The sequence below is a fragment of the Pseudogymnoascus verrucosus genome (genome assembly GCF_001662655.1).
Source record: "Pseudogymnoascus verrucosus strain UAMH 10579 unplaced genomic scaffold scaffold_17, whole genome shotgun sequence".
In the NCBI taxonomy this organism is placed as follows: domain Eukaryota; kingdom Fungi; phylum Ascomycota; class Leotiomycetes; order Thelebolales; family Thelebolaceae; genus Pseudogymnoascus; species Pseudogymnoascus verrucosus.
In genome coordinates this window covers 231,040-258,184 of record NW_017263668.1, presented here as the reverse complement: position 1 = coordinate 258,184, position 27,145 = coordinate 231,040, and the positions used below count along the sequence as shown (strand labels likewise).

The 27,145-nt window shown below is 49.1% G+C and overlaps 12 protein-coding genes across 12 annotated transcripts; 6 read left to right on the top strand and 6 right to left on the bottom strand.

Moving 5' to 3' along the window:
* Positions 1-858: 858 nt before the first annotated feature.
* On the top strand, positions 859-1,296 carry VE01_04342 (uncharacterized protein; the record flags this gene model as incomplete). Its single annotated transcript, XM_018273817.1, has 1 exon — positions 859-1,296. The coding sequence occupies one exon, from the start codon at positions 859-861 to the stop codon at positions 1,294-1,296; it is 438 nt and encodes a 145-aa protein (XP_018131158.1).
* Positions 1,297-2,202: 906 nt separating this feature from the next.
* VE01_04341 (uncharacterized protein) lies at positions 2,203-3,096 on the top strand (the record flags this gene model as incomplete). The annotated part of the gene is made up of 3 exons (XM_018273816.2): positions 2,203-2,511; positions 2,574-2,827; positions 2,884-3,096. The coding sequence occupies 3 exons, from the start codon at positions 2,203-2,205 to the stop codon at positions 3,074-3,076; spliced, it is 756 nt and encodes a 251-aa protein (XP_018131161.2). The 3' UTR covers positions 3,077-3,096.
* A 344-nt stretch (positions 3,097-3,440) lies between these two features.
* VE01_04340 (uncharacterized protein) lies at positions 3,441-4,493 on the bottom strand. The gene is made up of 3 exons (XM_018273815.2): positions 4,312-4,493; positions 4,082-4,234; positions 3,441-4,019 (listed from the first exon to the last, which is right to left on the bottom strand). Exons 1-3 carry the CDS (start codon positions 4,360-4,362, stop codon positions 3,561-3,563), a joined length of 663 nt encoding a protein of 220 aa, XP_018131160.1. The 5' UTR covers positions 4,363-4,493; the 3' UTR covers positions 3,441-3,560.
* A 1,212-nt stretch (positions 4,494-5,705) lies between these two features.
* VE01_04339 (uncharacterized protein) lies at positions 5,706-7,613 on the bottom strand (the record flags this gene model as incomplete). The annotated part of the gene is made up of 3 exons (XM_018273814.2): positions 5,706-6,893; positions 6,942-7,340; positions 7,402-7,613. The coding sequence occupies 3 exons, from the start codon at positions 7,611-7,613 to the stop codon at positions 5,756-5,758; spliced, it is 1,749 nt and encodes a 582-aa protein (XP_018131062.1). The 3' UTR covers positions 5,706-5,755.
* A 774-nt stretch (positions 7,614-8,387) lies between these two features.
* VE01_04338 (uncharacterized protein) lies at positions 8,388-10,008 on the top strand. The gene is made up of 3 exons (XM_018273813.2): positions 8,388-8,592; positions 8,656-8,910; positions 8,968-10,008. The coding sequence occupies exons 1-3, from the start codon at positions 8,565-8,567 to the stop codon at positions 9,864-9,866; spliced, it is 1,182 nt and encodes a 393-aa protein (XP_018131063.1). The 5' UTR covers positions 8,388-8,564; the 3' UTR covers positions 9,867-10,008.
* A 444-nt stretch (positions 10,009-10,452) lies between these two features.
* On the bottom strand, positions 10,453-11,930 carry VE01_04337 (uncharacterized protein). Its single transcript, XM_018273812.2, has 2 exons — positions 11,531-11,930; positions 10,453-11,477 (listed from the first exon to the last, which is right to left on the bottom strand). Exons 1-2 carry the CDS (start codon positions 11,843-11,845, stop codon positions 10,482-10,484), a joined length of 1,311 nt encoding a protein of 436 aa, XP_018131068.1. The 5' UTR covers positions 11,846-11,930; the 3' UTR covers positions 10,453-10,481.
* Positions 11,931-12,163: 233 nt separating this feature from the next.
* Positions 12,164-13,297, top strand: VE01_04336 (uncharacterized protein; the record flags this gene model as incomplete). The annotated part of the gene is made up of 4 exons (XM_018273811.1): positions 12,164-12,202; positions 12,253-12,901; positions 12,956-13,106; positions 13,165-13,297. The coding sequence occupies 4 exons, from the start codon at positions 12,164-12,166 to the stop codon at positions 13,295-13,297; spliced, it is 972 nt and encodes a 323-aa protein (XP_018131069.1).
* A 542-nt stretch (positions 13,298-13,839) lies between these two features.
* Positions 13,840-16,040, top strand: VE01_04335 (uncharacterized protein). The gene is made up of 2 exons (XM_018273810.2): positions 13,840-14,529; positions 14,587-16,040. The coding sequence occupies exons 1-2, from the start codon at positions 14,045-14,047 to the stop codon at positions 15,953-15,955; spliced, it is 1,854 nt and encodes a 617-aa protein (XP_018131070.1). The 5' UTR covers positions 13,840-14,044; the 3' UTR covers positions 15,956-16,040.
* A 387-nt stretch (positions 16,041-16,427) lies between these two features.
* VE01_04334 (uncharacterized protein) lies at positions 16,428-17,867 on the bottom strand. The gene is made up of 2 exons (XM_018273809.2): positions 17,505-17,867; positions 16,428-17,446 (listed from the first exon to the last, which is right to left on the bottom strand). Exons 1-2 carry the CDS (start codon positions 17,535-17,537, stop codon positions 16,451-16,453), a joined length of 1,029 nt encoding a protein of 342 aa, XP_018131071.1. The 5' UTR covers positions 17,538-17,867; the 3' UTR covers positions 16,428-16,450.
* Positions 17,868-18,329: 462 nt separating this feature from the next.
* VE01_04333 (uncharacterized protein) lies at positions 18,330-19,859 on the top strand (the record flags this gene model as incomplete). The annotated part of the gene is made up of 2 exons (XM_018273808.1): positions 18,330-19,439; positions 19,497-19,859. 2 exons carry the CDS (start codon positions 18,330-18,332, stop codon positions 19,857-19,859), a joined length of 1,473 nt encoding a protein of 490 aa, XP_018131064.1.
* A 242-nt stretch (positions 19,860-20,101) lies between these two features.
* On the bottom strand, positions 20,102-23,610 carry VE01_04332 (uncharacterized protein). The gene is made up of 5 exons (XM_059463609.1): positions 22,874-23,610; positions 22,733-22,821; positions 21,793-22,679; positions 21,613-21,733; positions 20,102-21,557 (listed from the first exon to the last, which is right to left on the bottom strand). Exons 1-5 carry the CDS (start codon positions 23,129-23,131, stop codon positions 20,288-20,290), a joined length of 2,625 nt encoding a protein of 874 aa, XP_059319753.1. The 5' UTR covers positions 23,132-23,610; the 3' UTR covers positions 20,102-20,287.
* A 336-nt stretch (positions 23,611-23,946) lies between these two features.
* Positions 23,947-26,312, bottom strand: VE01_04331 (uncharacterized protein; the record flags this gene model as incomplete). Its single annotated transcript, XM_018273806.2, has 6 exons — positions 25,839-26,312; positions 25,681-25,786; positions 25,118-25,626; positions 24,487-25,061; positions 24,187-24,435; positions 23,947-24,126 (listed from the first exon to the last, which is right to left on the bottom strand). The coding sequence occupies exons 1-6, from the start codon at positions 26,203-26,205 to the stop codon at positions 23,947-23,949; spliced, it is 1,986 nt and encodes a 661-aa protein (XP_018131066.2). The 5' UTR covers positions 26,206-26,312.
* Between the last annotated feature and the right edge of the window lie 833 nt (positions 26,313-27,145).

Below are 27,145 nucleotides of genomic sequence, written 5' to 3'. Positions count from 1 at the left end.
GGAAGAGAAGGATACAAATTGAGCAATTGTTGGAGAAATCTACTGATGGAGACTGGCAAGAAAGACATATCGCCCAGCTCCGCGATGACTACCCCACCACATTATTTGGACACAGTAGACAAACTCTAGTATCAGGGCCCATATTTTCATATGTTATTGAGAGATGACTGGGTCGCAGTATGATATTACCAAGTTTAGCCCCATTAGGAATAAACCTACAAGGTGGCGGGCTGTCTAAGATGCGGAGAAGGAAATATCTTCTAGCATAATACCCCTCATGTTGTACTGTCTGTGCATGGGATTGCTTTTCCGTAGGCGGCGATGCGAAATGTTTTTAGCGCCTTGGGGTATGTGAGACATGAATCCGACGTAGTCCCGTTGAAGAAATTTAAGCCCCAAGACTGTTGCTTCCAACACGTATAACGAACGTCAGTTTGATCTTATTGCAGCACCATTCATTGAGACTCGATTATACGCTGTAATAAACGTATTGTAACAGATACAATATAGGAATGCCACCATACCTCAGCAAGCTCGCAATGCGACATAGGCCATCTTCATCTTTTCCTCATATTCCGGAATTTCGGAGTTTCTCCAACCACAACACTATTTAATAATCCCACCCCTTCCCCATAATAAGTTCCTCATTCTCTAACAGCGGAAAACGTCTACCGGTATCAGTTTTTGATCACGTGAATAACAGCTGGGCAAAGGAGGTCGATAGCCTTCCAATGTTGCAAGCTAATACCTTGCTATAAACTGTAAATAGACAGGTTCTGCTTCAATTGCACTGCAAGGCAGCTCCCTATCCTGCACCATTTTATTAAGCCCCACCGAGCAAGTCATCTCTCCACCGCAATGGTAGCCTCCGCAAACGCGCCTCTGAATGTCCTCCCTCGCCCCACCAACCGTCTGATCCGCATCAGCTTCTTCTTCACTAAGATTCCCTCAATGTCGCAGTCCCAATTTGAGTCTCACTGGCGCGACACGCATGGTCGCCTTGCCATTGCCACCAAGGCATTCCGCGAAGCTCAAATACAGCAATACACACAAATTCACAACGACAAGTCGTTGACCAAGAAGGCCGCTGAGCTGGGCCTCCCGCTCGTGGAATTCGAATGGGATGCATGCTCAGAGATGTACGTGAAGTCTTGGGAGGACTATCTAGTGTTTGCGACGAGCGATGAGGCAAGGGATATTTTGGGGCCGGATGGGGCCTTGATAATACATCCGGGCAAGGGCGTGAGAATTATGGTTTCGAGAGTCGATCCTATGTATATCAAAAGTGCGATGTGAGGAGATTATCCAGTAACTCAGAAGGAGGGTCGATTGCGTTCCTGTCTTCCATGACGTAACAGGGTCCCTCAGATGAAGATGCAGTTCATGTATATATGTCATGGTCGAAGAATAGGGTACGAATTCAAACGATTTGATGTGATAATGGCCTCTCATTCTTTAGGAGGAATTATATATAGAACGCCACTGCCGCATCTACAATCTACCCTTGTCCTTGCTACGTTCATTGGCTCTTCGGTTTCATAATTATTTCATTGTTTGCAGGACTGCAATGGTCTCACTCGCCACAGTGCTGTTTGATTACTACGACAGCCAACTAAAGATGCTAAAGATGCTCGTTCTCGACGCTCCTGCTAAAGCGAATGAAAACATGCTATATAGGGAGCCGGGTAAAGTCATTCAATAAACTCGGAGTATTGGAAAATACTAGCCGAAGGATTGCAAGTGCATGTCCTATTCAACTTTGCATTTCGGTGCGCTTATAAGCTAAATCTAGTTAAATGTACTAAATCACAGGCCAATCTAAAACTACGAGTACGGATGGCTTGGTTGGGGAAAACAACTAGAAATTCTGAATCACAGGAAAAGATTTCCCGTTTCTGTTTCCGTCGCTGACAGTTTTGAGTGACGAATATTGGCTTCTACTAAGGTGTGGGGATGCGGGGTAGGTGACGAGAAGACCACATTAATTTGGTAACACGGGCAAGAGCTTACTGTTTACCCTGCGCATTATACTGTTCGGTTCCGTATATCCATTCCTCTCTACGCATAGGGATGGGGCGCTTGAACATAATTGTTTATTTGTTTCGTCCTTAAGGTCTCGGTGATACCCTAAGTGACTTGGTATCCTTTCATCTGACGTCTATAATTTCAGATTCTCCCCAATCTCCATATCTCAAACACAACATGATGAATTTCGAAGGCAAAGTCATCGCCGTCACCGGGGGCGCATCCGGCATCGGCCGCGCAACAGTGAAGCTCCTCGCCTCTCTCGGCGCCAAAGTCTCTATCGGAGATCTCCAACAAGAGGCCCTCGACGCCGTCGCAAAGGAGATTAAAGATGCCGGCCACGGCGACGTCTTCACCAAGACCATTGACGTGCGCAAGGCCGAGACGGTTGACGCCTGGATCGATGAGACGGTCAAGTGGGGCGGGAAACTCGATGCAGCTGCCAACCTGGCAGGCGTGATTGGGAAGTCGATCGGTCTGATGAGCGTGAGCCTCTCCCCAATGTGTAACATACCCAGGAGAGTAGCTGAGCACCGTTTGCAAAATAGGTTAAGGACTTTGATAGCGACGAGTGGGATTTCGTGATGGATGTCAACCTGAAAGGTCTCATGTATTGCATGCGCGGCGAGCTCAGAGTCATGGCCAACAACGGCTCCATTGTCAACGCAGCTAGTATTGCCGGCATCGAGGGCTTTGCTAAGAACGCCGCTTACTCCGCGAGCAAACATGGCGTAATTGGACTCTCGCGATCGGCGGCGAAGGAAGTTGGCAATCAAGGAATCAGAGTTAACTGCATAGCGCCGTAAGTTTCCGTCTATGCACTTCTAATTACGGAGATACTTGCTGATGTGAGGACAGAGGCGCGATCGCAACACCTATGTTGAAGACATCGTTGGATATCAATGGCGGCGTTGGTGTTAAGTTCGACACGCCATTACCGAGGCATGGGACACCGGAGGAGGCGGCGAATTTGATTGCGTTCTTGTTGAGCGATGCGTCCTCATTCATCACCGGTGTTGTCTACTCTATTGATGGCGGCTGGAACTGTTAGTTTAAAGCAGTATAGCGAGTCCTTTTATCCAAGGTCTACATAACAAGCATATCTCCAAGATTGAGACACGGAAGTAGGCGTATCGAGATTTCTTTTTCGCTACCTTGTGCGGTTGCAGTCGACAGCATGATATAGCCACTCGTAGAGTATTATTTATTTCACCTCTTATTGCCCAATAACAATCCAGACATACCCTGTTCAATGAAGCTGTCCACAAGTCTGTTCGCTACTGAAGGGCTGGTTTCCTCATGAGGTTTCCAGTACTGCACTAATAGACAAAGAGTATTCATGAAATTCTCCTTGGATAGAAATATATAGTTCACACAGATCCAGCCCCATACGCAACACACGCAATACTTTGCTGTGCAGGTAATTTTTAATATTGTGGGCTCATAAGGTCACACTACAACATGATCTGGTGAACAAACAAAGTCTGAACAGCGTACGTGCTTGCCGTTTCAGAATCTACATACCATATCAACCTCTAAACCCTATGGTGCAGCCACCCCTTGTTATTCGGCACATATGGCCTGCCTTCCATACTTTTAATCTCCCCCTTCGAGCCCAACCAAAAATTAACCAACACCGACGACTTCTGATGCGACTCCATAGCCGCCCAGCTCGCGTACCTCTCAAAAATCCTCACGTGCGTCTCATTATCCAAACTCTTCTGCACTAAAAATGTGTACGTATCCTCCTCTTTCTCTTCTGCATGTTTCGCCACCGCGGCTAGCTTTGCCAAAATGGTGTCGCGGTCCTGAGCGCTGTTGCACACGATCTGCGTGTCGTAGATAATTTTGCATTCACGGCAATTCGTCGACTTATCTAGGAAACCTGACGTCTCTGTGTAATGCGTGAGGTCCAGGCCGGTGGACATGGAATCAGGCACGGTGACGAGGAATTCCCCCATGGCTGGGGATTTGAGATGTGTATCGTATAAATCCTGTGCGGTATCACAAAGTCACTTCCGCGGCTCTAGGGGGGTTTCATTGGATGCCAAATTACCTCGCGGGTATTGTAAACCTCAAATGCAAGCATGTGGGGCGTTGCAGAATGGTTTCCTTCAAACTCGACGGGGACGCCAAAGTAATATGTCAAGGTCGAGTTCCTCTCCGCGTCGGCGACGTACGTGGCGAGCTTGTCGTAGGCATTTTGCCACTGAATATTCACGTTAGGCAATGATTCCGATAGAACGTAACGGGCCGAACGGGTTGATGTTAAGGAGAAAAACTCACAGCGTCATACTTTCCAGGTACAAACTGGACATTACCATATATATTAAACATAGCTGAAGAAGTTATTAAGATCTGATAAAGCACAGACGTTGTAGATGACAAGATCGGTTACAGCTAAGGAAAAGAGCAACGTAATATGGGGTTGGATGTTGCTGATAATAAGCCCGTCTATGACTTATGCTCAATATGATAAAAGGAGACGATTTGAGCGGTAGATGTTGGGTAATGGAAGCCCGAAGCTCCTGGATGGACGCATGTACTTTTTCTCATGTATCGTGCGGGGTTATGGGGCATTGTGCAGGCGGGGCTGTGCGGAATTGCACAGTGTGACATACGCGAGTGCGGAGAAGCCTGCGTGTTCCATGCGGCAGCCACAATATAATGTGCACTTGATCTATCTATTATCGATAGTCTGCCTTTTCCCACCCGAATTGCCTGGCCCGTGCCAACGGTCCCTGCCAAAATCTGCTAGTTGGACCTAGATTGCGGGGAAATCTGGGGCGTGGGCCTAAGTTATCCCCGCCCGCGCCCTACCGAGGCCCTTCACCTGGCCGGATACACTTCTCCGGCCTGTGCCGAGTTTCATTGGACGAAGTCACAGCCATTGTGACATGACGCGTGTTACTACAAGAGGAGACGGCTAAGGCGATCTCTGTCGTAGCTTCGCTGACGGCGAGTTTCGGTCGGAGCGCCTTGGTCGCGAATGGTGGGTACTCCATCTGGATATACGCGTCTATTGAAAGTAAACAGAAAGTAGACGCGTTAATCTCACACCTCTTGAGCCTCGTCATATCAAGAACTACGCATCGAGGCCCATCACCTTCGTAGTCAAACAAAGGCGAGCCATGAAAAGTTAAATGGAGGAGCTGATATACGTTGCAACCGCCACGGAGATGTTCAGCGTCTGAATGAGATACCTGCCATTTATTGAACAGTTGTCCAAAAAGAAGGTAACGAGGGCTGTACTCGGACCCGCGTTTTCCTAAAAACTGCTACTAGAGCTGCACGTGTGCATTGCAATCGAATGTATTATAGTTAGCTTACGAGTTTGTAGGAGTGTAGATTGTAGTTTGAGTAAGCACAAAGACACATGCTCTGACACCATCCCCGAATAGCGGCGTAGGGTAACTAAGTCCGCGGATCCTGTTCCTGCCCATGCTTCTCTAAAATCGGAAAACCCTAAGTCTTTGACATATTTACAAGATCATATTACCCTTAGGTGGTAAAAGGCATGGGAGGTGATGGGAGAAAGTTTGCCCGTTGTCAGGAGAAGGCAAGAACTGAGAGCGCTGCAATGTGGACAGAAGGTTTAACTGTTGCTGTGGCCAACAGGTCAAGTCATACAGGTGCATTCTCATTATCTTCCTACTCAATAACCAAATCTATTCAACATTGACCTCTTGCCTATATACAAATTCTTCAAATCGATAGATATATAACATGTTTACAATTGCGCCTTCTCCTCCTTATAGCCCGAAAAAACAACACCGGAATTACCAGCCATCGTCCCACTCTTCGAAATCAGCTTCCTCTTTCCGCCTGTGCTTAATGGCCCATCGTCGTCGTGGTCTCTGATATAGTACCCCCAGTCGGCAGTCGGGTCCAATTCTGTCTGGCTGTATCCATTACCCAGATACGTGAATCTGTTACCCGCATACTTGATTTCCCAATCGTCGATGCGGGGCTCCATGAGCGCCTCGATGTAGTGGAGCGTCGATCCAGGCCAAAGCGCCGTGATGGGAGCGTCTGGTCCAGCTTTGTACCACGAGCGGCAAGGATCGAACCATACGGTCTTGGTCATGAATTCGTTCTTGAAGTTGATGAAGTCGTCGACGGCCTCTTGGCGGGGAGCGAAGGTGGTGATATTCTGGGACTGGAAACGGTCGATCATCTTCAGCATGTAATCTGCCTGGGCCTCGATCGCCGATAACACCGGCCCGTTGCCGATTGGTGAGTTGGGGCCGACGAAGATCATGTAGTTGGGGAATCCGGCAGCACCGAGTCCGAGGTATGATTGCGGCTCCCCCGACCAGACATCTTGCAGATTCTTGCCGTTGGGAGCGATGAGAGGAAAGCGTGGTTTGAAGGTGGTGTCAAAGCCGGTGGCGCATATGAGGACATCGACAGGGTATTCCTGGCCGTCATCGCTGAGGCAGCCCTTCTCGGTGACCTCGTTGATTTCGCCATAGACGACAGTGACGTTCGGCTTAGTGAGCGACTCGAGGTAGTTGATGCCAGGTGTAAGTCTTCGGCATCCAACGGACCAGTCTGGAATGAGCTTCTCCTCAAGATATTTGTTGTTGATCTTCTCTTTCATTTGCTCAAGCATGTATTTCCTGGTGTCAACGTTTGGTTGCGCACCCTTCAGGAAGATGCCGAATTGGCCGTTCAGACCGCGCTCGATGTTTTTGCGGTATTCAGTGAGGGTTCCTGGCTTTGTTGCAAAGTCGTGGAGCTCCTCCGGAGAGTAAACATGACCTTCTAGACCTTGGACTGGTGAAACCCATGTTGGCTCACGGATGAACGTGGTCACGTGGCTAACCTTCTCGCGGATGGCTGGAAGGACCTGGATACCGGAGGATCTAGTTCTGTCAGTAATTTCTCTTGTCTGGAATTAGTATTCGACCTACCCATTACCGATAAGACCGACGTGCTTGCCGTCGAGCGAGACAGTATCGTCCCAATTGGCTGTGTGCAGGAGCTTTCCCTTGTACTTGTCAAGACCTGGAATTGCTGGCCACCTCCAGTTGTTCAAAATTCCGCTGGCATTAATGAGGATGTCGCAGTGATCGTGGACCTCCTTGCCGGTTTTCAGGTCCTTGGCCGTCACATCATATCCGCCCTTCTGGTGGTTCCAGTGGGCACCGGAGACGAGATGCTCGGTCTTGATATATTTACCTAGGCCGTATTTGCGGGAGAAGTCGTTGAAATATGCAAAAATCTCCTGGCTACCAGCGTAGACGCCGGACCAGTCTAGTTTTGGCTCAAAACTCCAAGTATAGTTGTGGGATGGCACATCGCACGCACAGCTATGAGGCGCGTCAGTCAGAATGGGGAGCTGGAGAGGTCGCGGGACGGATAATGACCTACCCGGGGTATTTGTTCTCCCACCACGTGCCTGACACCTCCGTGTTCTTCTCGTAGACAGTCAAGGAGAAGTTCTGGAAATGTTTCTGTAACTTGTACGCGAGCAAGAGGCCCGATGCGCCAGCTCCCACACAGATAATATTGACGTGTCTCTCGGCGTTGATAGGAGCATCCATGCGCCGCCTTGGATGGTCAGCAATCGATTGAGCAGACATTGCGAGGATGAAAGGGGAAGACAAGGAAGGGGATGGAGAATTAAAGGGGGATAGTTGTGGATTGAGAGATGGAGGGAGTTGGGGGTTAGAAAGCACGGAATAGAAGGGGATATATCTGAGAAAAGTCGGCACTACTCACACGAATCGCCAGTCTCTTGAGCGTGGACAAGAAAGTGTTAGGGGAGGTCTCGATGGGTTTCGTGAGCCGAAAGCCGGTCGGGCGCCCTTTTCCCATATGTCTCTAAATCCATGTCTCTAGCACCATTGCGCACCAAGGCTAATGTGCGGGGTGACAGGCTGTTAGTGCCAAAGAGACAGTCTCTCCGAGGGAGGACGAATGGAATCTGGGGAAGCTGAGGAAGCCGGGGAAGCTGGGGACTGGGCAGAGCGGCAGCCTCGCCACATGAATCCGACCATAGTGCATGCCTTACAGCCCATGCCTCTAATCCATACCTAGAACGAAGACCTGCCATACTACGTACTGTAGTAGACGCGATACCATCCATGACAAGTATTCACTCCACTATGTACTCCTTACTGTCTTGTCTGATGCCGGTCCCTACTCCCGTCCATTGTCCCTCCTCCCGGAAAACGTTATCCAGACTGTGCGTGCCGCCCCCGGCCCCCTCCCCCCTGCAAATACTAGCGTCTCCAAATGCAACTAGCGCTAGCGGCAGGGGAGGACCTACCCCCACGATCCACCCAGGTACCAGGAATGCGAGCTCTGGAAGACGCTAGAGAGCATGTACTAATCTATACATTCATACATTTATACAATGGGTTACTGCACAGTACAGTATGTCCAGAGAAGCCCACATCTCCCCCTCAATTCCCTAGAGAGAGACGAAAAACAGTTAATTGGTGTTTCTTGTTCCCATCCATCCGTATTTGCGTTATTCTTTGCTCCGTTTTATATTCTACAACTGCAGACTGAATCGACTGACTGGGGTCATGGCACAGAATCATGCCTTGGTTTTTGGTGCGTGAACCCGTCACTCGCTCGCCTCCAGTTCTGTCCACGTGACTAACTCTCCTCGTCCAGGTGCGAGTGGAATTACTGGATGGGCCATCACAAATGCTATAATTAACGGATATCCTGATACAAGCCCTTTCCAGTCCGTCACAGCGCTGACCAACAGGCCGCTGAGCCGCGAAGTCGCTCAATGGCCCGACTCCGACATCCTGCAGGTCGTGAGTGGACTAGATCTGCTCACCACTAAGGGCCAGGACGGGTTGGAGCAAGACATGAAGAGGGGAATTAAGGGGATTGAGAAGGTGACACACGTGTACTTCTTCGGTGCGAAGCGAGCTTCCTTTCCCAACCTCTGCGACAAAAGCTGACCGTCTCTTGCAGCATACATCATGGACCAAGACCCAGCCAAAGAGGTCGAAATCAACATCCAACTGCTCACGCGCGCCATAACCGCCGTCCAGAACCTCTCCCCGAACCTCCAATTCGTCGTCATGGCCACGGGCACCAAGACATACGGCGTCCACCTTCTCGACAAGTTCCCCTTCGGTGACTCCCTACCCCTCCACGAAGACCTCCCCCCAATTCCCGAGCCCTACGTCTCGCAGATGTTCTACTATGCCCAGATCGACACGCTAAAGAAGCTCTCGGCGGGCAAAGCCTGGAACTGGTGCGAAGTCATCCCCGACAACATCATCGGCTTCGTACCCAACAACAACATCTACTGTCTCGCGCAGACCCTGGCCACCTATCTCGCCCTGTACGTCGCCGTCGAAGGCAAGGGCGCCGAGTGCGCCTTCCCCGGCACTGAGAAGAGCTGGGCCATTCTGAGCAACGAATGCAATCAAGACAGTGTCGCCAAGTTTGCCGTCCACGCGAGCTTGCACCCGGAAGTTAGTGCGGGGGGGCGCTTCAACATCGCTGACAGTGCCACACCTTCGTCGTGGTCCCACAAGTGGCCCGTGATATGCGAGTACTTTGGTCTCAAAGGCACCGCGCCGCCACCTGGAGGCTCGGGACCACAACCAGGACGATACGTCGAGCAGCATATGGTGCGGTGGAAAGAGCTGGAGATGAAGTATGGACTGCAAACGGGCCGCGTGGGGAATGAGAGATCCTCTGGGGGCTTTCAACATTTCATCATGAGCATGTTTGATTTTGATCGACAGCTAGATATGAGAAGGGCGCATGAAGCTTGGGGGGACATGAAGGAGGAACTGGATGAGGAGGGGTCTTGGTGGATGACGTTTGATAGGTTTAGAAAGGCTAAGATTATTCCATGAGATAGACGATGGAATAAAATGTTGGAAATGTTCCTGTTTCCTAAAGGCTCCGCTTGTTCCCGCGAACCGCTCACCTCGTTAGTCTCCTCAATTCAGGGGCATTCTGACGAAATAGAAAACAGCTCACAGGCGCCACGCCGCTGGCTCTAGACAAGTCATTAAGATGATCTTCTCTAGTGGAAATCGGGTCCGTTTGTTAGGATAATAGCTTATATAATAGTTACCTAGATTGCGTATAATAGTAATATCAAGAAGTATCAAAATAATATTTTCTCCCTACTATACGATACAAGCGCAACATATAGTATCTAAACCCCCCCAAGATCGAGCAGTTAAAGAATATGCAAACAATCAGATGACATTATAAGTAAGCTAATGCCATTTTCTATACAATGGGCAGTAGAGTAGCTCAGACAAAGCTTCTATAACCATCTGAAATTAAGGGTTAAAGTTAATTGGTGTTAAAGTCGCGTCACACCTCTATAACTTCACTTTTTAAATAAACAGTTAGAACTAACAATTCCGCTTCTGAATATGTAATCCTAATATATTAAGCCCTTGTAATCGATATACAATAGGAAAATGCCTCTCTCGCATACAAAATGATTCTATCCCTCACAGCCACTTCTTCGCGAGGACTTTCGAACCCTCTTTGTACTTAGCATGCCTATCCCTAAAACCTGCCGCAGTCTTCATCTCATCTCTGCCCACCTGATGTCTATGCGCCGCATCGGGCCCATCTGCTAATCTCACAAACCTTGCGTACGTCCACATCGATGGCAAGGGGGTAAGCTGCGTCAACCCTGCACCGCCATACAACTGCATACACTCGTCGATGATCTTCGCCGCCGCTATGGGCACCAAGATCTTGCTCTGTGCGATCGCATACTTACCCGCCTTGTTGCCGAGGAGATCCATGGTGTCGGCAGCATTCAAGACGACCAGCCGCATGGAGTCGATCTCGAGGCGCATCTGCGCAATCTTCTCGATGTTCGAGTCGAACTGCCCGATGAGCTTCCCGCGTGGCATCTTGCTCGGGTCGATGCAGCGGATCAGCGCTAGCTCGTAGGCTCGCTCACACTGTCCGATGAGGCGCATGCAGTGGTGGATGCGGCCGGGGCCGAGGCGGCCCTGCGCAATCTCGAACGCACGGCCCTCGCCGAGAATAATGTTCTCGACTGGGATGCGAACATTGTCGTAGACGAACTGGCCGTGACCATTGGGGGCATGATCCTCGCCCATGATAGTGAGATTTCGGACTTGGGTCAGGCCCTTGGAGTTGGCGGGGACAAGGACCATAGAGTGGCGGTTCCATTTGGACGGGTTGGTCGGGTCAGAGCAGCCCATGAGGATGATGGTCTTCATCTCGGGGTTGTCGAGCGAGTTGCCGAATAGCTTGCGCCCGTTGATCACGTACTCGTTGCCCTCGCGGCGGATGGAGCAGGAGATCTGGGTTGCGTCGGAGGAGGCGACATCAGGCTCGGTCATGGAATAAGACGACATGACATCGCCTTCTAGTAAGGGTTTGAGCCACTTCTCCTTCTGCTCCTTGTTGCAGTACTTTGCTAATAACTCAATGTTACCAGTATCTGGCGCATGGCAGTTCATTGTCTGGCCATGGATTAGCGGAGCTCCTCGCCTGTATTGCGATCTGACAAACATACTTGTGCGGCCCAATAACATCTTCCCATAATCTCAGCACAGCAGGAATATTCTAGGTTGGTGAGTCCGGGACTCTCCTCGAAATGGTTCGGAAGAAACAAATTGAAAAGACCCCGAGCCTTCGCCTTCTTTCGTAATTCTTTCATGATCGGCGGAGTTGTCCATCTGTGCTCCTTCAGTGCCGCCTCCATGACCTCCTCTGCGGGAATACACTCATTTTCAACCCAGTCGTAGACTTCCTGGATTGTCGTAATTGCCTTTGGTGTAAGTTTGGCCTTAACCCATGGTGGGATGCGTTGGAATGCTGGCCCGTCCATTTTTGTATAGTTTAGTAACTGTGTAGAATTTGCAGATCAAGAATGGAATGTTGTGATAAATAGTGATTATGCGAAGGAATCTCGGTACCTATGAATGGATTGAGTACCTTGAAGGCACTGTTCCTCCAGACTAAGATCTAGCGACCGGCAACCTTTATCCGCCACTAAATTGATCCTTAAGCCGAGGTTGTACACTAAAATAAGACCCGACGAATATCACCAAATTGTGGACGGATTATTAAATGGCACCACACAACCTGATGGATTGCTAAAATTCGTATCTTACCCGCACTGCAGCATTTTAACCTCGGAACGAAAATGTCTAGAGAGAATTCATTTGCGCCGGCTTGGTTGGAGGTACGTGTGAGCATGAGCGTCGAGAACTTCATACTTATTCATGTTATCAGTTCGAAAAAGAGCTTGGAGGCAGGCAAACTCTCCATGGCCCAACATTTAACGACCTCCTCAATGGCTGGACTCAGTTTTCAGGTGTTCTGGGCTCCAAGCTAACCTTCCCAGCTCCCGATATATCTGTGAAGACTGAAGATAAGGCGATATCTCCAGATGTGACAGTGCGAATTTACACCCCACCGAATTACACTGGGGGAAAACCAGCAGGTATTTTTATGCACGGCGGCGGTTGGGTGTTTGGAGATCTGGACGGGGAGGATGGGTTCTGCAGATCAATCGCTATAGATACAGGAACCGTCCTCGTGTCTGTGGACTACCGCCTCGCCCCGAAGCATAAGTACCCTATAGCACTAGAAGATTGTGTCGCTGCATATCACTGGGTTATTGAGAATACAGGTTACTTGAATACAACCGCTGGTCAGGTATTCACTATTGGAGGCTCAGCAGGTGGTGGTCTTGCTCTGGGACTTGCTCTTAATCTGATCGATGCGGGATTGGGAGGGACTGTGAAGGGTATTGTGGCCCTTGTTCCAGTCACCGTTCACCCAGACGCTTGCCCAGCGGAGTTTAAATCGGAGTTCATTAGTTATGAGGAGAATGCAGAGTATACCATAAACACAAATTCAGCCATGAGAGCATTCTTCGGTAAGCACTTACCTATATTGATCACAGAGATCAATTGCTAACATAAAATTATAGACGCTTATGACCCTCCTCTAACAGATCATTACACGTCACCGCTATTGCACAAGAGAATCAAAGATTTGCCAAAAACCTATATTGTTACTGCAGGAATGGATACCTTGAGAGATGATGGTCGGCTATTCAAGAAGGCGTTGGACAATGCTGGGTATGTTGATGCTAAGAAACTTCAATGTGATTACTTTGCTGACGAATTCTAAAACTAGGGTCCCGAACAGATATGACGAGTTTGAGGGTTACCCGCATTGGTTCTGGGCGTTCCCTTCGAAGCATCTTGAGCCTATCACGAAAGATTTCCATCAAAAATTGCAGAAGGCAATTGAGTTCATTCTTTCTTGATAGATATCGACTAATCCAATCTATGGGAGGATGAATATGCATGAGTAAATGAAGCTACGCCATAGGGACTAGTTACTTGGAAGGAGAGTACGGCCTGCAATCGTGGGCTCTATCACTCCGTACCATTTCGTAGAAAATACAGAAATCTCATCCTCAAACTGTACATCCTAAAATCGGGTGCGACCATGTTCCCAAGCTATGAACTCCAAGAGAGGTCAATTCTGATGGAAACAACTCGCTGGCCTACGGCCACCCACCGCGGGTCGCTGTTTGGTCAAGGGGATTCATGACAGCGTGCGGAACGTCGCTTCTCTCAGCCTCTACGCCGGCGGAGTGTAGTTCCTGTGACATGTTTTCAGTGAGGATTGCTAGCTTTCATTTTTCTGCCTACAGCCCACTAAATCAACCGCATAACCCCATTTTCGATGTGCTAGCGGCGGATGTTATTTTCCGTCCAAGCTAAGCCCCGCTGCCCATGCGGGGAAGCTTCGAGTGTCATGATTATCCCATCGCAAAATCTACCAAGTGAATTACATATGAACGCACCCCACCAAGCCCGCATAACACGGCATCACATTGATCCCGACATCTCCGCTTTTCATTGAGTTCCTGTGACCATTTTGAGATTTATCGCTGGTGGTATCGCCTCCCGATGAGTTGATATATTTGGGTGAAAAGGTTCGACAATCCCTATTCTACTCCATGTCACTTTAACCTTTCCTTCCTACCTCTACTACTGCCAACATAATGTTTACCCCGAAGAGAGCAATCCGCATCGCTGGCGCCTCTGGCGGCTTTACTGACCGCCAACGGGCCATCCTTGACCTCGCAAAATGTGATGTCGATGTCATTGTCGGCGACTGGATGAGTGAATGTACCATGTCATGGCACGGTGCTGCCAAAGCCAACGTTGTCGCCAACTCAGTTAGCGATACCGACAGACAAGGCCTTTACGACCCGTCCTTCATGGAAAATGTCTCACCTGCGTTGCCTTATCTCGAGAAGAAAGGCATCAAGTTGGCTGTGAACGCAGGCAGCAGTGACACCGAGTTGCTGGCGAAAACTGTCGTGCAGGAGGTCAAGAAGCAGGGACTTAACCTAAAGGTCGCCTGGGTGCAGGGCGATGAGGTCTCAGATGTTGTCAACAAACTCTTAAAGGAGGGACACAAATTTGAGAATATCTGCTTCGGCGGGAATCTGGAGGATTGGGGTTTCGACCCCGTAGCTGCACAGTAAGTTTCGGCACGTGTGACAGACTTGACAAAAAACTGCGACTGATCATATCATAGATGTTACCTTGGCGGCGCCGGTATTTCGGAGGCTTTCAAGAATGGCGCTGACATTGTCATCTGTGGCCGCGTAGCAGATGCTGCACCTACAATTGGAGCTGCTATGTGGTGGCACGGGTGGGATAGGAACACAAACTTTGATGAGATTGCGGGTGCACTGATCGCTGGTCACCTCATCGAGTGCTCCTCTTATGTAGCTGGAGGCTACTATTCTGGTTTTAAGAGGTTATTTGACGGCTGCGAGAACCTTGGCTTCCCCATTGCCGCGGTCTTTCCCGACGGCTCCTGCACTCTCGAGAAAGAGCCAGAAACTGGCGGTGCTATCAACGTCGGCACCGTTGTTTCTCAACTGCTCTATGAGATTCAAGGCCCACAGTACTACGGTTCTGACGTTGTTGCCGTTCTCGAGGGCATCGACATGGTCCAAGAAGCTGACGACCTCGTACGCATCACAGGTGTTAAGGGCAAGCCGCCACCAACAACCACTAAGGTTGGTCTCACGGCCGTCGGGGGCTATCAAGCTGAATTCCACTTTTATTTTGTCGGTCTCGATATTGATGACAAGTGTGAATGGACCGAGAGACAGATCCGCAAGTCGATGGGCGATAACGTGGGCAAGTTCTCCTGCCTCGAGTTCCAACAAATAGGCACTGCTGCAGAGGATCCACGCGACCAAAACCGTGCAACCGTTGACTTTCGTATATTTGCACAGAGCAAAGATCGCTCTCTTATGGTCAAGGACACTCTTGATGTCCCAGGTTTCAATCGATATTGCCTCGAGAACTTCTTGCAATCCGCACCGGGTGCCACTATTGGGAACGACATCCGCCAGTCTGCCGGAAAGGAGTTCTACGAGTACTGGGTTGCGCTCCTACCACAGTCCGAGGTCAGCCATAAGGTTAACCTGACCTGGGAGAATAAGGCCATCGACATCCCGCCATCGACTGCCATGCAGCTCTACGAGACCAGGCAATGGAGCTATGAGACTAAGAATCCCGTCCCGCTAAATTCCTTCGGCCCAACGACTCGCTGCCCGATCGGCTGGCGCGTGCTCGGTCGCTCCGGCGACAAGGCCTCCGATGCCAACGTCGGTCTCTTTGTTGAGAACGACGATGAGTGGGAATGGATCAGAAGCATGCTAACCGTGGAGAAAATGAAAGAACTACTTGGAGCAGAATACAATGGCAAAGAGATTGATCGTTTCGAGATTCCAGGTTTAAGAGCTGTGCATTTCTTGCTCCACGATCATCTAGATAGATCGTATAACGCCAGCAGCACGGTGGATGGTCTAGGAAAGAACGTTTGCGAGTATTTGAGGGCGAAGCATGTGGATATTCCAAACAAGTTCCTTAGACGAGGACGGATCTAGGGGATATATGCGATGTAATGATTAGCTATGAAAAAATTGATCGATTTATTTATTGAATGTGTTCTTCAACTTTATCATTATCGACCGACTTGAGGCCTTATAAAAATAGTCGCGAGGTGATTATTTATCGAACATATTAATGTAATAATAAATAATCATATTTTTAGACACAACATACAATGGCCATATTACCACATGTGAAATACCAATAAAATATTTAAATTTATGTAATTACAATTATAGTTGATTTTCCTGCTTCGCTCGTAAATTTATGGAAGGTGATTATGAGTGAACAAAGACTAAATCTAGGCCATTGTAGAACCTGTGATGATCTTGCCTAAGAATGTACAGCTTAAGGCACACTACATTTACAGTCCACAGCTTTTAGGACTTCGGTTAATAACTTATTTTTAAATCACCTCTGGTAGTGTAGGAGTGAACGAACGATTAACTCTGTATGTACAATTCTCAACTGGGATATTTTGCAGCATCAACCTAGAAAACAATAACCATACGCTTTGTGAATTTCCCCGCCTTCATTAGCTCCACCATCCCCGCCAGATCGTCCAGCTTATCAAAAGTCTGCACCTCCGGGGTGATATTATACTTCGCGGTGAACTCAATCGCCTTGTTCATTCGCTGCGGTATGCTCGTACTCTCCGCCTTGATACGGTACTTTCCAATAGTCAAGTCCATAGTTGACACCTCGATCGGCTTGTGCGCAATGCCGATAACCATCAGAATGCCACCGAGTTTGATAATCGAGGGAGCAGTGGCGTAGGCCACTTGGGCGTTGCTATACACGGCTACGGACTTGACTCCACCGTTAGTGAGGGTCCGGACATCTTCTGCCCAGTTGGGGTTTGTGCGAGAGTTGAAAATCGCGTCAGCGCCTTGTGACTTGCATGTGGCGAGGACTTCATCGTTGATGTCGATACCAACGACTTTGGCACCCATGGCCTTCGCGTATTGAGTTGCGAGCTGGCCGAGGCCACCACAACCAACTACGCCGAACCAGTCGCCCTCCTTCAGTTCGGACGAATCGACGGAGTGGAAAGCAGTGATACCTGCGCAGAAGATTGGAGAGGCTTTCCTTGGATCTAAGCCCGTTGGGAGAATGACAGCATTCTGGTAGTCGACGACTGCATATTCGGCGAAGAAGCCGTCTGTTGTGAAGCCCTGCAGCAGCTGTTTTCCGGTCTCGCAATGTAAGTTGTGGACTAGGCATCCGTCGCATTCGAAACAGCAGCCGACGATATATAGGAAACCTATGTCGTCGCCTTCCTTAAAGCCCTTGCCTTCCGCGCTGGGATGGATTTTTGCAATCCTGCCCGCTCCTTCATGACCGAGAGTGATGGGCTTTTCACGGCCGGGAGTATCTATTGCCATTATATCGCTGTGGCAGAGGGAGGCCGAGGTGGTCTTGACTAGGAATTGATTTGGCCCTGGCTCTGGAATCGGGATCTCGTTGACGACGATCTTCTTCTGGGTCTTTTTGCCGATTGTTAGAATGCTATGACCTTGGATAAATGGATTTTTTAAGGCCTACCGGATCCCATTGTGCTGCCTTCATGGTGGACATCTTGACGACGTAGTATATTGACGTGAGTAAGATGGTGGAGAGTAGGTTCTGATAGATGGATGACTCGTGGCTTGAATGGTGAGAAATAAGTGACGGACTTATTTTGAGATATGAAGGAAGAAAACGATGATTCTCTTCCGTACCTACTACGTAAATACAGTGTAGAGACTACCACATAGAGCCGCGGCGTTCCCAAGACCACTAGGCGTAACTCCATTCATAACTCCATTCATAACTTCATTCATATCCTGTACACTTCCGAAGAGTCCGGTAAAAGCATTTCGGATAACTCAGGCGCGTAGGGCAGGCTATCCTTTCCTCTGATAGTTGTTCCCCGCGCAGGGTCCAGGAAAAGATCTTCCCAGGTCGACTACCCCGCAACCTAACCCTGGCTCGGTTCCCCCCGCACACCCCCACTGTCTCCATTATTCCCAAGCTAGTGGTGACGCTAACAACTGCACCATCCAAGCTGGTCTGGAATGGCGGATCCAGTAGAGCCAATCAATCGGATGGTACGGTTCTGCGGCAGATGTACTCGTGCGGCCGTGCCAGTATATGCGGGGTACTTTTCTGTGGATGTATCCCCCATGCCCGTGAATCTCAGTAAGGTACAGCACAATAGATACATACCCCGTATCACCGCGATATCTCTGTAGAGTACTACAGTGCCCCAGGACGCTTCCTTGAGATTTATCGTGCAACAACCCTCCTGACCGCGCTGTTCTGAATTTAACTCAAGTAACTTCAAATCCGTCCAACTATCATATCCTTGTCTATTCCGCTTCTAACAAGATGAGCTTCACATTCAACTTCAGCAAGGACAACCTGCCTAAGCAGCTCTTTATCAACAACGAATATGTCGACTCCAAAGGCTCCGTAAAACTCGAAGTCTACAACCCCAAAGACGATTCCCTAGTCGCCAACGATGTCCCTGTCGCGGGCGCCGAGGACGTTGACGCCGCAATCGCTGCAGCAGAGGCCGCATTCCCGGAATGGAAGAAAGTCTCCGCCGCAGAACGCCACGCCATCCTCACCAAATTTGGCGATTTGATTAACGAGCATGGCCCAGTGCTTGCAGAGCTCACTCGCATCACCCTCGGCGCTCCATTCAGCTCCTTCGGAAAGTTCGAGACCGCCCTGGCGGCACAGACGTGGAAATACAACGCCGGCTGGATCGATAAGTTCGCCGGTGAGTCCTACCCACAAGAAGATGGCTTCATGAAGATCGTACGCAACGAGCCTCTGGGAGTCACAGCCGGTATCGTCCCATGGAACGGCCCAATGGGCACTGCGGCCTTGAAGGCAGCCCCAGCACTTGCGACCGGAAATTGCTTCATTCTTAAGCCATCAGAGAAGACGCCGTTTGCAGCCCTCGCTCTTGGTCCTCTCATCAAAGAGGCCGGATTCCCACCAGGAGTATTTCAAGTCCTCTCTGGTGACGGATCGACTGGTGCTATTCTTGCCAGCCACATGAAGATCAGAAAGGTTTCCTTCACTGGCTCCATCGCAACCGGAAAGAAGATCCAAGAAGCTGCTGCGAAGAGCAACTTGAAGCGCGTTACGCTTGAGCTTGGCGGCAAGAGCCCAGCTGTCGTGTTCGACGATTGCGACTTGGAGAATGCAATTACCTGGTGCAGCAACGCGATTACTGCCAACACTGGACAGGTGTGCTTCGCCGCCAGCAGAGTCTATGTACAGGAAGGAATTGCGCCCAAGTTCATCGAGGGATACAAGAAGGCCGTGGCTGCAAAGGCAAACACTGCCGGTGACCCAGATGATGAGAGCACGCTACTCGGTCCTTTGGTCGACAGGGGTCAGTTCGAGCGTGTTACCGGATTCATCGAGCGCGGACAGAAGGGGCCCGGAGAACTGCTGACCGGAGGTGCGCGAATTGGCGAGAAGGTTAGTCCAAATCATTTCCTCGTGACATGTGATGCCTATAGCTAACAGTGCAATCAGGGTTTTTACATCCAGCCAACCGTCTTCACTAACGTCGGCGAGACCTCGGAGATAATCACCGAAGAGATCTTCGGTCCTGTTGCAGTCGTCAACACCTTCAAGGACGAGGCTGAGATTGTCGCTCGTTCAAACGACACCCAATTCGGTCTCATGGCCGGTGTCTTCACCCAAGACATCAACAAAGCGCTGCGAGTCGCCTCAGATCTTGACTCCGGTATGGTTGGTGTGAACTGCGTGAGCTTGATGTTCCAGAACGCACCGTTTGGTGGCACCAAGCAGAGTGGCGTTGGCAGAGAGGCCGGAATCTATGCTCTAAGGGCCTTCACTGAGCCGAAAACTATTATGGTTAACTTGACTTACTAGTTGTAATTCACACTTTAGAATCATGGGCAAAAATATAAATTATTTTATTACCATCATCACATCAACCGCAGTTTTCTAATAAAATCGCCCTCTAGATCAACAAGCGTTCGAATAGACTTTACTACTACCATAGATAACCATAAGTGCACTTCTAATAATTTTCGCATGGGGTTCTCATGTCGGTATTAACTAATAGAGTAGTTCCTAGGTGATTTATTAAGATAATCAAAAGCTGTTGCAGCATTTATTTATTTATCTATCATAACTTAACGTAAGTCGTGGCGTAATAGACATAGTGGCATTCATTAAGCCACTATGTTCAATACGCTACAACCAACGTTACTCCCCTTCAAGGTCTAATCTAGTTATATTGCTTCATAACGCCTTACTAACATTCGCCGCCAAAACCCCCCTTTCTCAAAGCAAAGTCAAAGTGCCAAGAAATCCAACTCTTGATTGTTCCTATCCCCACTCCATTGTTCATCGCCTAAACCCGTCAAGTCTTCCTGAAATAACGCCAGTGGACCCGATGCTCCATCCCACATACTACCATCATGCATACTGTCAAGGTCGATTCCAAAAACGCCAAATGGGTACTCCATTTGCTGCGTCATACTTTCTCGATTCTGTATTTGGCCATCAATTGACAATGGCCTCGGCACACTACCATCGCTTTGCGGCGTGATCATATTATAGGAGTTGCCTCGGTTATGATTTTCAATAGCATTGTTGTTGTTTGCTTGTTGGTTGAAAGACGGTGGCGCTTGAGTAGGAATTGGGCGAGAGAACTCGGAGATCTCTGGTCGTGTCATTGACTTTGAGGAAGCTCGCCTCTTGAAGTCACGCTGTTCGCTATTTTCTTGCTGACTTGGGCTCTCATGGCGCTGGGAACCACCTAATTTGAGAGTCGATTCCATTGGAGACCCAATCTCCCGCGACTCACTCAGCTCTACCATCACAGCCTGAAGGATATTAGACATTGAATCGGCTGGATAATATGTCGGGCCCATATCGTGGAGTGCCGTTGCCAGGCATTCGAGGTATTTCATGTTCTTCTTGCGCTCATCGACATCTGTCATTACAGCTATAGCGGCAACAAGAGCAGTTGCGGCAGTGCCAGCATGCTGGAGGCCAGTGACAAAGCACTTTCGGATGTCAAGAGATTGGCGGTGGTGCCAGAAAACTTGAGCCACACGAACGGCTTGACGAGTACAGGTAGACCGGGACATGTAGAAGTAATCATTGTCGACTTTTGAGAAATCGTCTTCGCGCTTATCACTGTCGATTTGATCTTCGTACTTAGCCCATGGCCGATGAAGGAGGATAAGACTGCAATGGTATTGCTGATGTAAGAGGAAAAATGAGAACGGGTTTGTTTGAATGTTTGCAGGCTTCCAGGCGAGTTTCTCTGGCAGCCGTCGATACCAAGTTTGGAGTTGTCTATCGAGATTCATGACTTGCAGGTACGCATTATCGTTCACTGCTTGCGTTGTAGTGACCCGTGGGTCTTCAATTTCGATGATTTTGCTAGATATTTCCATCAACTCTAAGAGTTGTTCGTAGATTTGTGTTTCTAGGGATTTCGTCGGTCCTGCAGGTTTGCACCTACCAAGACTCGAAAATTGGTTGGCCAGGCGATACATTTCCAGATCTGAGCTTTTTATACCAGTCGGCCGCCCGAGGAATAGTGCCCAATATCTAGCCCTCGTCAGTAAGATTCTATGTTTTGACTAGCAAGAATATGGTTGGTTACTTGTCATAGATAACACAGGCGAAAAGTGTCATATTACGAATTTGTATCTCTTTCTCCGGAAGATCTTCGTTCCCACAATCAAGGTGTAATCCAATGTCAAAACAGAGCCTGTTTGCCATACCTATCACATATATCAATAATAGTTACTAAATATGAACAGTCACGAAGCTTGTTACGTACCAGCAAACATCCACCCCGTGTTGTCTCTTCCAACTCCGCATTCTAAGTCTCCTAAGAGCAGGAACGCTTGAACAGACGTGAGGCCTCCTGGTCGCTCCAGCTCGATATCTAGCATATACTTTGCTTCTCGGTGTAGGAAAGATTCTCGCTGCCCGACGGTAATCTTCTTAATATCTTCTCTCTCGGTATCTGCATACCTATATCCTATAGCAAGTATGCATATGTGTAGAAACCCCGAGTAATATTTCGTTCCCGAGTTTTCTCTGTCCTCAGTGAATGCTTCCTTGTGCACAATATGAAGAACGGTATTGTAATATTCCCAGAACAATCCCATAAGGTAGTCATGAGTCTCCATTGGGAGGGATCGAATGATCCTCTCTGTACGACGAGCTTGTTCTGGTGGCTCCACGCCCATGAAAGCATACTCATGCGCTGCATATATGTGGTAATTTGTGGTCGGACCGAAGAATCGCAGACATCCACTAAGCTGGTCGAAGCTCATATGGCCACGAGTTGAGACGAGCATATCCACTAGACTCTCCCTCCTCGGATCCTGAATTCGCTTGGGTGAATTCCCCTCAATAACATCAAATTTCGGACTGTTGCCGCCGACCTCACCATCTTCATCGGTAAGGCTCTTTGGTGTTGTGCGATTTTGGCTCATACTTCGAACGTTGCCCCGAGTCTGGCTTTGAGGTATCGCGGCGGTTGGTCTCGAGCTTTTACGAGAGCTGGCTTCAGGAGAACTTTGTTGGCCACGCGCGGCTTCGGCCTTCGTAATTGGTGGATGGTCTGCCGCAGGAGGTTCTGCGCCGTATTCCTTCAGCATACCTTCCAAAAGAGCAATGCGCTCTGTCAAAGACGTTGTGTACGCTTTTGACACAGGTCTACTGGCTCATTAGCCTTCTTTTCTGACTGATCTCATAGGGTTTGAGCTAACCTCCTTCTCTCATCGTCGAACTTTATAATGCACTCGTTGCTGTTCCGCTGGCACTGGGTGCACCCCCGCTCCCCTTCTAGTACAACACACTACATTCCCGATATTAAATCAAAACTGACGCCCAGGAGATAAGAAACTCACTCGTATTCGTCGGTCCCTACACGAGACGCACGCAGTAGAGGCTCTGTGACGAGGGGCACCTTGTTTACCCGTTTTCCGGGTCGGGGCTGGTTCCGGTGGAGAGGGTGGACCATGAGGCCGTGGGAGCGGTAGTTGTTGCGGTTCTTGCTGCTGTTGTGCTTGTTGTGGTTGTTGTGCTTGTTGCTCCAGATGTTGCTGCATCTGCGGCGGCGAAACAGGCCGAATGGCAGAGGTGCCGTCGAAGGCCATGTCAGCCATTGCCTCGGTCACTTCCCAATCACGGTGGGGTTAGGAGTCCTTTCTCAGAAAGTCGGAAGATGTATTTCAGGCGCCTAAAGCGAATGTGGCACGGCTGTAATTGAGAGAGGCTGCACGAAAATGGAGGTTGAGACGGAGACGGAAGAAGAAGCACAGAGGAGGGAAGGAGGCTGCACGAAAATGGAGGTTGAGACGGAGACGGAAGAAGAAGCACAGAGGAGGGAAGGGGCGAGGCTGCACGAAAATGGAGGTTGAGACGGAGACAGAAGAAGAAGCACAGAGGAGGGAAGGGACGAGACGGCGCGACGTGGTGTAAATTGTTAGGGAAGGGGAGAACAAAGCGGATGGGTGGGACCTGAGCTTGGGGAAGCGGGGAAGCGGGGAGCCGAGTGGCAGCGTAATGCAAGTACCAAGGCTAGGTCCCGGCCAGATGGAAGTGGTAAGGGGCTCTTGAAGATTCATGGAACATCTGTCTAGACTGGGCCGATTTCGCTAGTATGTAGTTAGTGGCTAGATCTAGGGCACTCTGGGGGAAGCTAAGGCTCTGATTAGCCCTAATCTGTCTTAAATTCTTCAGCTAACGAATCGCTAACAGTCGTGACAAACGCTTTAGGTTAGAGGAAGCAAAGTTCGGTATCCGCATAACTTGTATATGTTTACTGAATAATTATACGCAATTCATTCAATAGAAGGGACTCCTCTATTAAATCCCTATAAATGTATGTACAAATGGGGATGGATCATTGGCTACTCTGTACACACAGACACGCACGGGCTGACGCGAATAAGGAGTTGTTGTGTATAAATACAACCGCCTACCCGACACACCAATCGTGGTCGCTGGAACGAATGTATGGAGCCAATCCCTCTACGCTTTGCTGCGTGTGCGCCTTGACTTCTCCGTTGCCCAGGAATGCGAATCGGTTTTTATGGCGATACTTGATATCGTAATCCTCGAAACGCGGATCCTTGATGGTCTTGAGGAAGTGGATGGTCTGTGATGTGATATATTAGCAGTGTCGCCACAACGACGCTAGGAGATGACCTCAACATACCGAGCCAGGCCATAGGTAGATTCGGTTTTTGCTCTTGCCGTCCTTGAACCAACTTCGGCATTCTTCTTGCCACACGGTGGTCTTATGGAACTCGTCGAAGTGGCTATAGATATCGTCGAGGGCATCCTGCTTGACGGCTATGGACTTGATTTTATCCGTCTGGATCTTTCGCATCATCTTAACGGCATACTCCACAGAGGTCTCGATGGAAGGCAATAAGGTACCACTACTCCACGTTGCGCCTGGTCCCTATACATGGGTTAGCAGGGGAAGGTAATTTTAGTCCAGCAGTATACATACCACAATGGTATACATGTTGGGGAAACGAGGAGCGGACAGGCCCATGTAAAGATTTACTCCACTGCCCCAGTCCTTATCAAGGCTTATTCCTCGGCCATTGATTATCTTGAAGGCAGGCTTGAAGGCAACCTGGAAGCCCGTTGCACAGACCAATACGTCCATATAGTGCTGTTTTCCATCTACCGTCACAATCCCGTCTTTGTTGACCTTCGTGATATTTTTTAGCACTGGCGTAACATTGTCCTGAACCAAAGCCTCGAGATATCCATCACCAGGCGAGATTCTTCGGCATCCCGGGGACCATTTAGGAATGATGAACTCCTTCAGCTCTTCATGCCCCTCACCTAGTCGTCTGTTCATCTCGGCTGTGATGACCTCTCTGAAGTTCTGTGAGACTTCGGATCCTTGTTGGTACATGCCGAACAATGAGTTAATTTCGGCCTCAATCTTCTTCCTAAAGAGGAGCAGATGGTTCGGATCTTCCTTAAATTTCCGCTTGTCCTCCTCAGTAAATGTGTACTGTCTCTCAGCAGGCGACGACTCTGCACCCTTCTTCAGTTCCGACTCCAAGACACCTGAAACGTTAATCGTCAGCGAACTTTTATAATCCCTCTTAGGTGATGAGACTTACCACCGCCGAATGGAGGACTGATCCACGTTGGACTCCTCATAAACACCTGAACCTCCTTTGCTCTCTTTTGTAATTGTGGGACGATTTGGACAGATGACGAGCCAGTGCCGATAACACCGATAGTCTTACCCGCCAAATCCACGGAATGATCCCAGTTAGCCGAGTGCAATATTGGACCCGTGAAGTCATGAAGACCTTCGATTTCTGGCCACTTCCAGTTATTCAAGATTCCGGTCCCGTTGATAACAACGTGCGCCCAATCCTTCGTGATCTCGCCGGTCACGGTGTTTGTAAGGGTGATATTCCATATTCCTTCTTCGTCATCCCATGCCGATTCAACTAGCTTTGTATTCAACTGCATATATTTCTCCGTCCCGTGTCGTTTGACGAAGCCTTCGAAGTATGCCTGGATGTCGTGACCATACGCATAGTAGTGGTTCCAATCTGGATTTGGGTCCCAAGAGAACGTGTAAAGGTGGGATGGAATATCGCAAGCAACTCCGGGGTATCTGCAAAGACATTAACGTGGTTTCCTGAAAATATTATGACTTCTATTAACCTACGTGTTCTCGTACCAGGTTCCTCCGTAGTGTGGGTTCTTCTCAAAAAGCGTCAACTCCCATGAGCCAGCTTCGAGCATCTGCTCCATCTTGTATGCCAGGCATATTCCTGCAGATCTATTAGCGGCATACGATAACTTTGAGACCTCATCAATACATACCCGATGCGCCAGCTCCAATACCAGCGACGCGTAATTTTGAAGGCTTTGAGTGATACTGGCGCACAACCTGGTATGGGCCCTGAGTTTCTGATTCTGGGTACGAGAACTCTGCATGCCCATTGGCGCCGTTAATGCCATTTGGTGTAACAGATTGACTAGTCGCGATATCTACGCCATTTGTAACTTCTAATGGAGTCTTCGCGCCGTCGATGTCATCAACAACAACTAATGCACTCTTGTCATCCTGAATGCCTTTTAAGATGACCGGTGGAGCATTCTCAGGTTCAATGTTACTTAGAACAGCAGATGGAGACATCGTTGTTCTTTTCTTTGATTGTGACAACTTCCAGAAACAACAAAGGGACATCTTCTCTCCTTAAAGAACGAAGGTACACGATCTTGATAATGAGAAAATCGAACCGCAAGAGGAAACGGATCATTTGAACCAGTTTCGGCTGGTCCTCGGGTCCCATAGTGTCAACTAGTTGGCACTCAAATGCTAGATCAAATTAGTCTAAATAATTCCGAGTTGCACTTCGCTTTTGCATATCCAGGCCCGGAGTGTATTCGGGTTCTGAGTTTCCTCAGGAACCCAATCCCGGCTATTTTTCCTCAGCTCCTCAACAAAGTCGAACCACATAACTCGGCTATCCAACGATATTTACCTGGAATATCACAATATCCACTTACTAGGCATCCCAAAACTGTTCTAGGGCCTCTTTTTGCGACTGTCGAGGCTATGCTGCCTCCGACACTATTCTAACAAAATGCGGGGAAGTAGTTCCTCAAGGTCGGAAAAACGTACCCGTACTCCACATTCCCCGCATTCTTGGCATTCCCGGAAACTACAAGACAACGCTTTTAGTGCAGGGGTTCTACATCCTTGCTTATCGCACCCACCAAGATGAGGATAAATGCAAATTGGCAGAATTTGGTGTTCCGTACGGGCGCTATTTAGATTTGTGAGCTGGAATTTATCATTGTCGGAACCAACCCTCGCTTCTGTTGCCCACTGAGCAACAGCTATGCCAGCGGCTCGGGCTTCCATCAAAAGCTGTTTCTCGGCTTCCCACTCAGCTTTAGAAGTCTATATAGCCAAAGCTTTCTCTACTATATTTATGCCTCCCAAGCTGCAGATACAGCTTCAATTATAGTAATTGACGTCCGGTTTTCAAGGCTAGATGTATGAAGTAAGCCACTCAGGGGCTTGAGATAGTATAGGGTCTTCCATGAATGAGTTTACATAGCTATAACAATAGTAAAATTTGCCATAGTCAAGTGGCGGTGAACAACCGCTGGTGCACGCC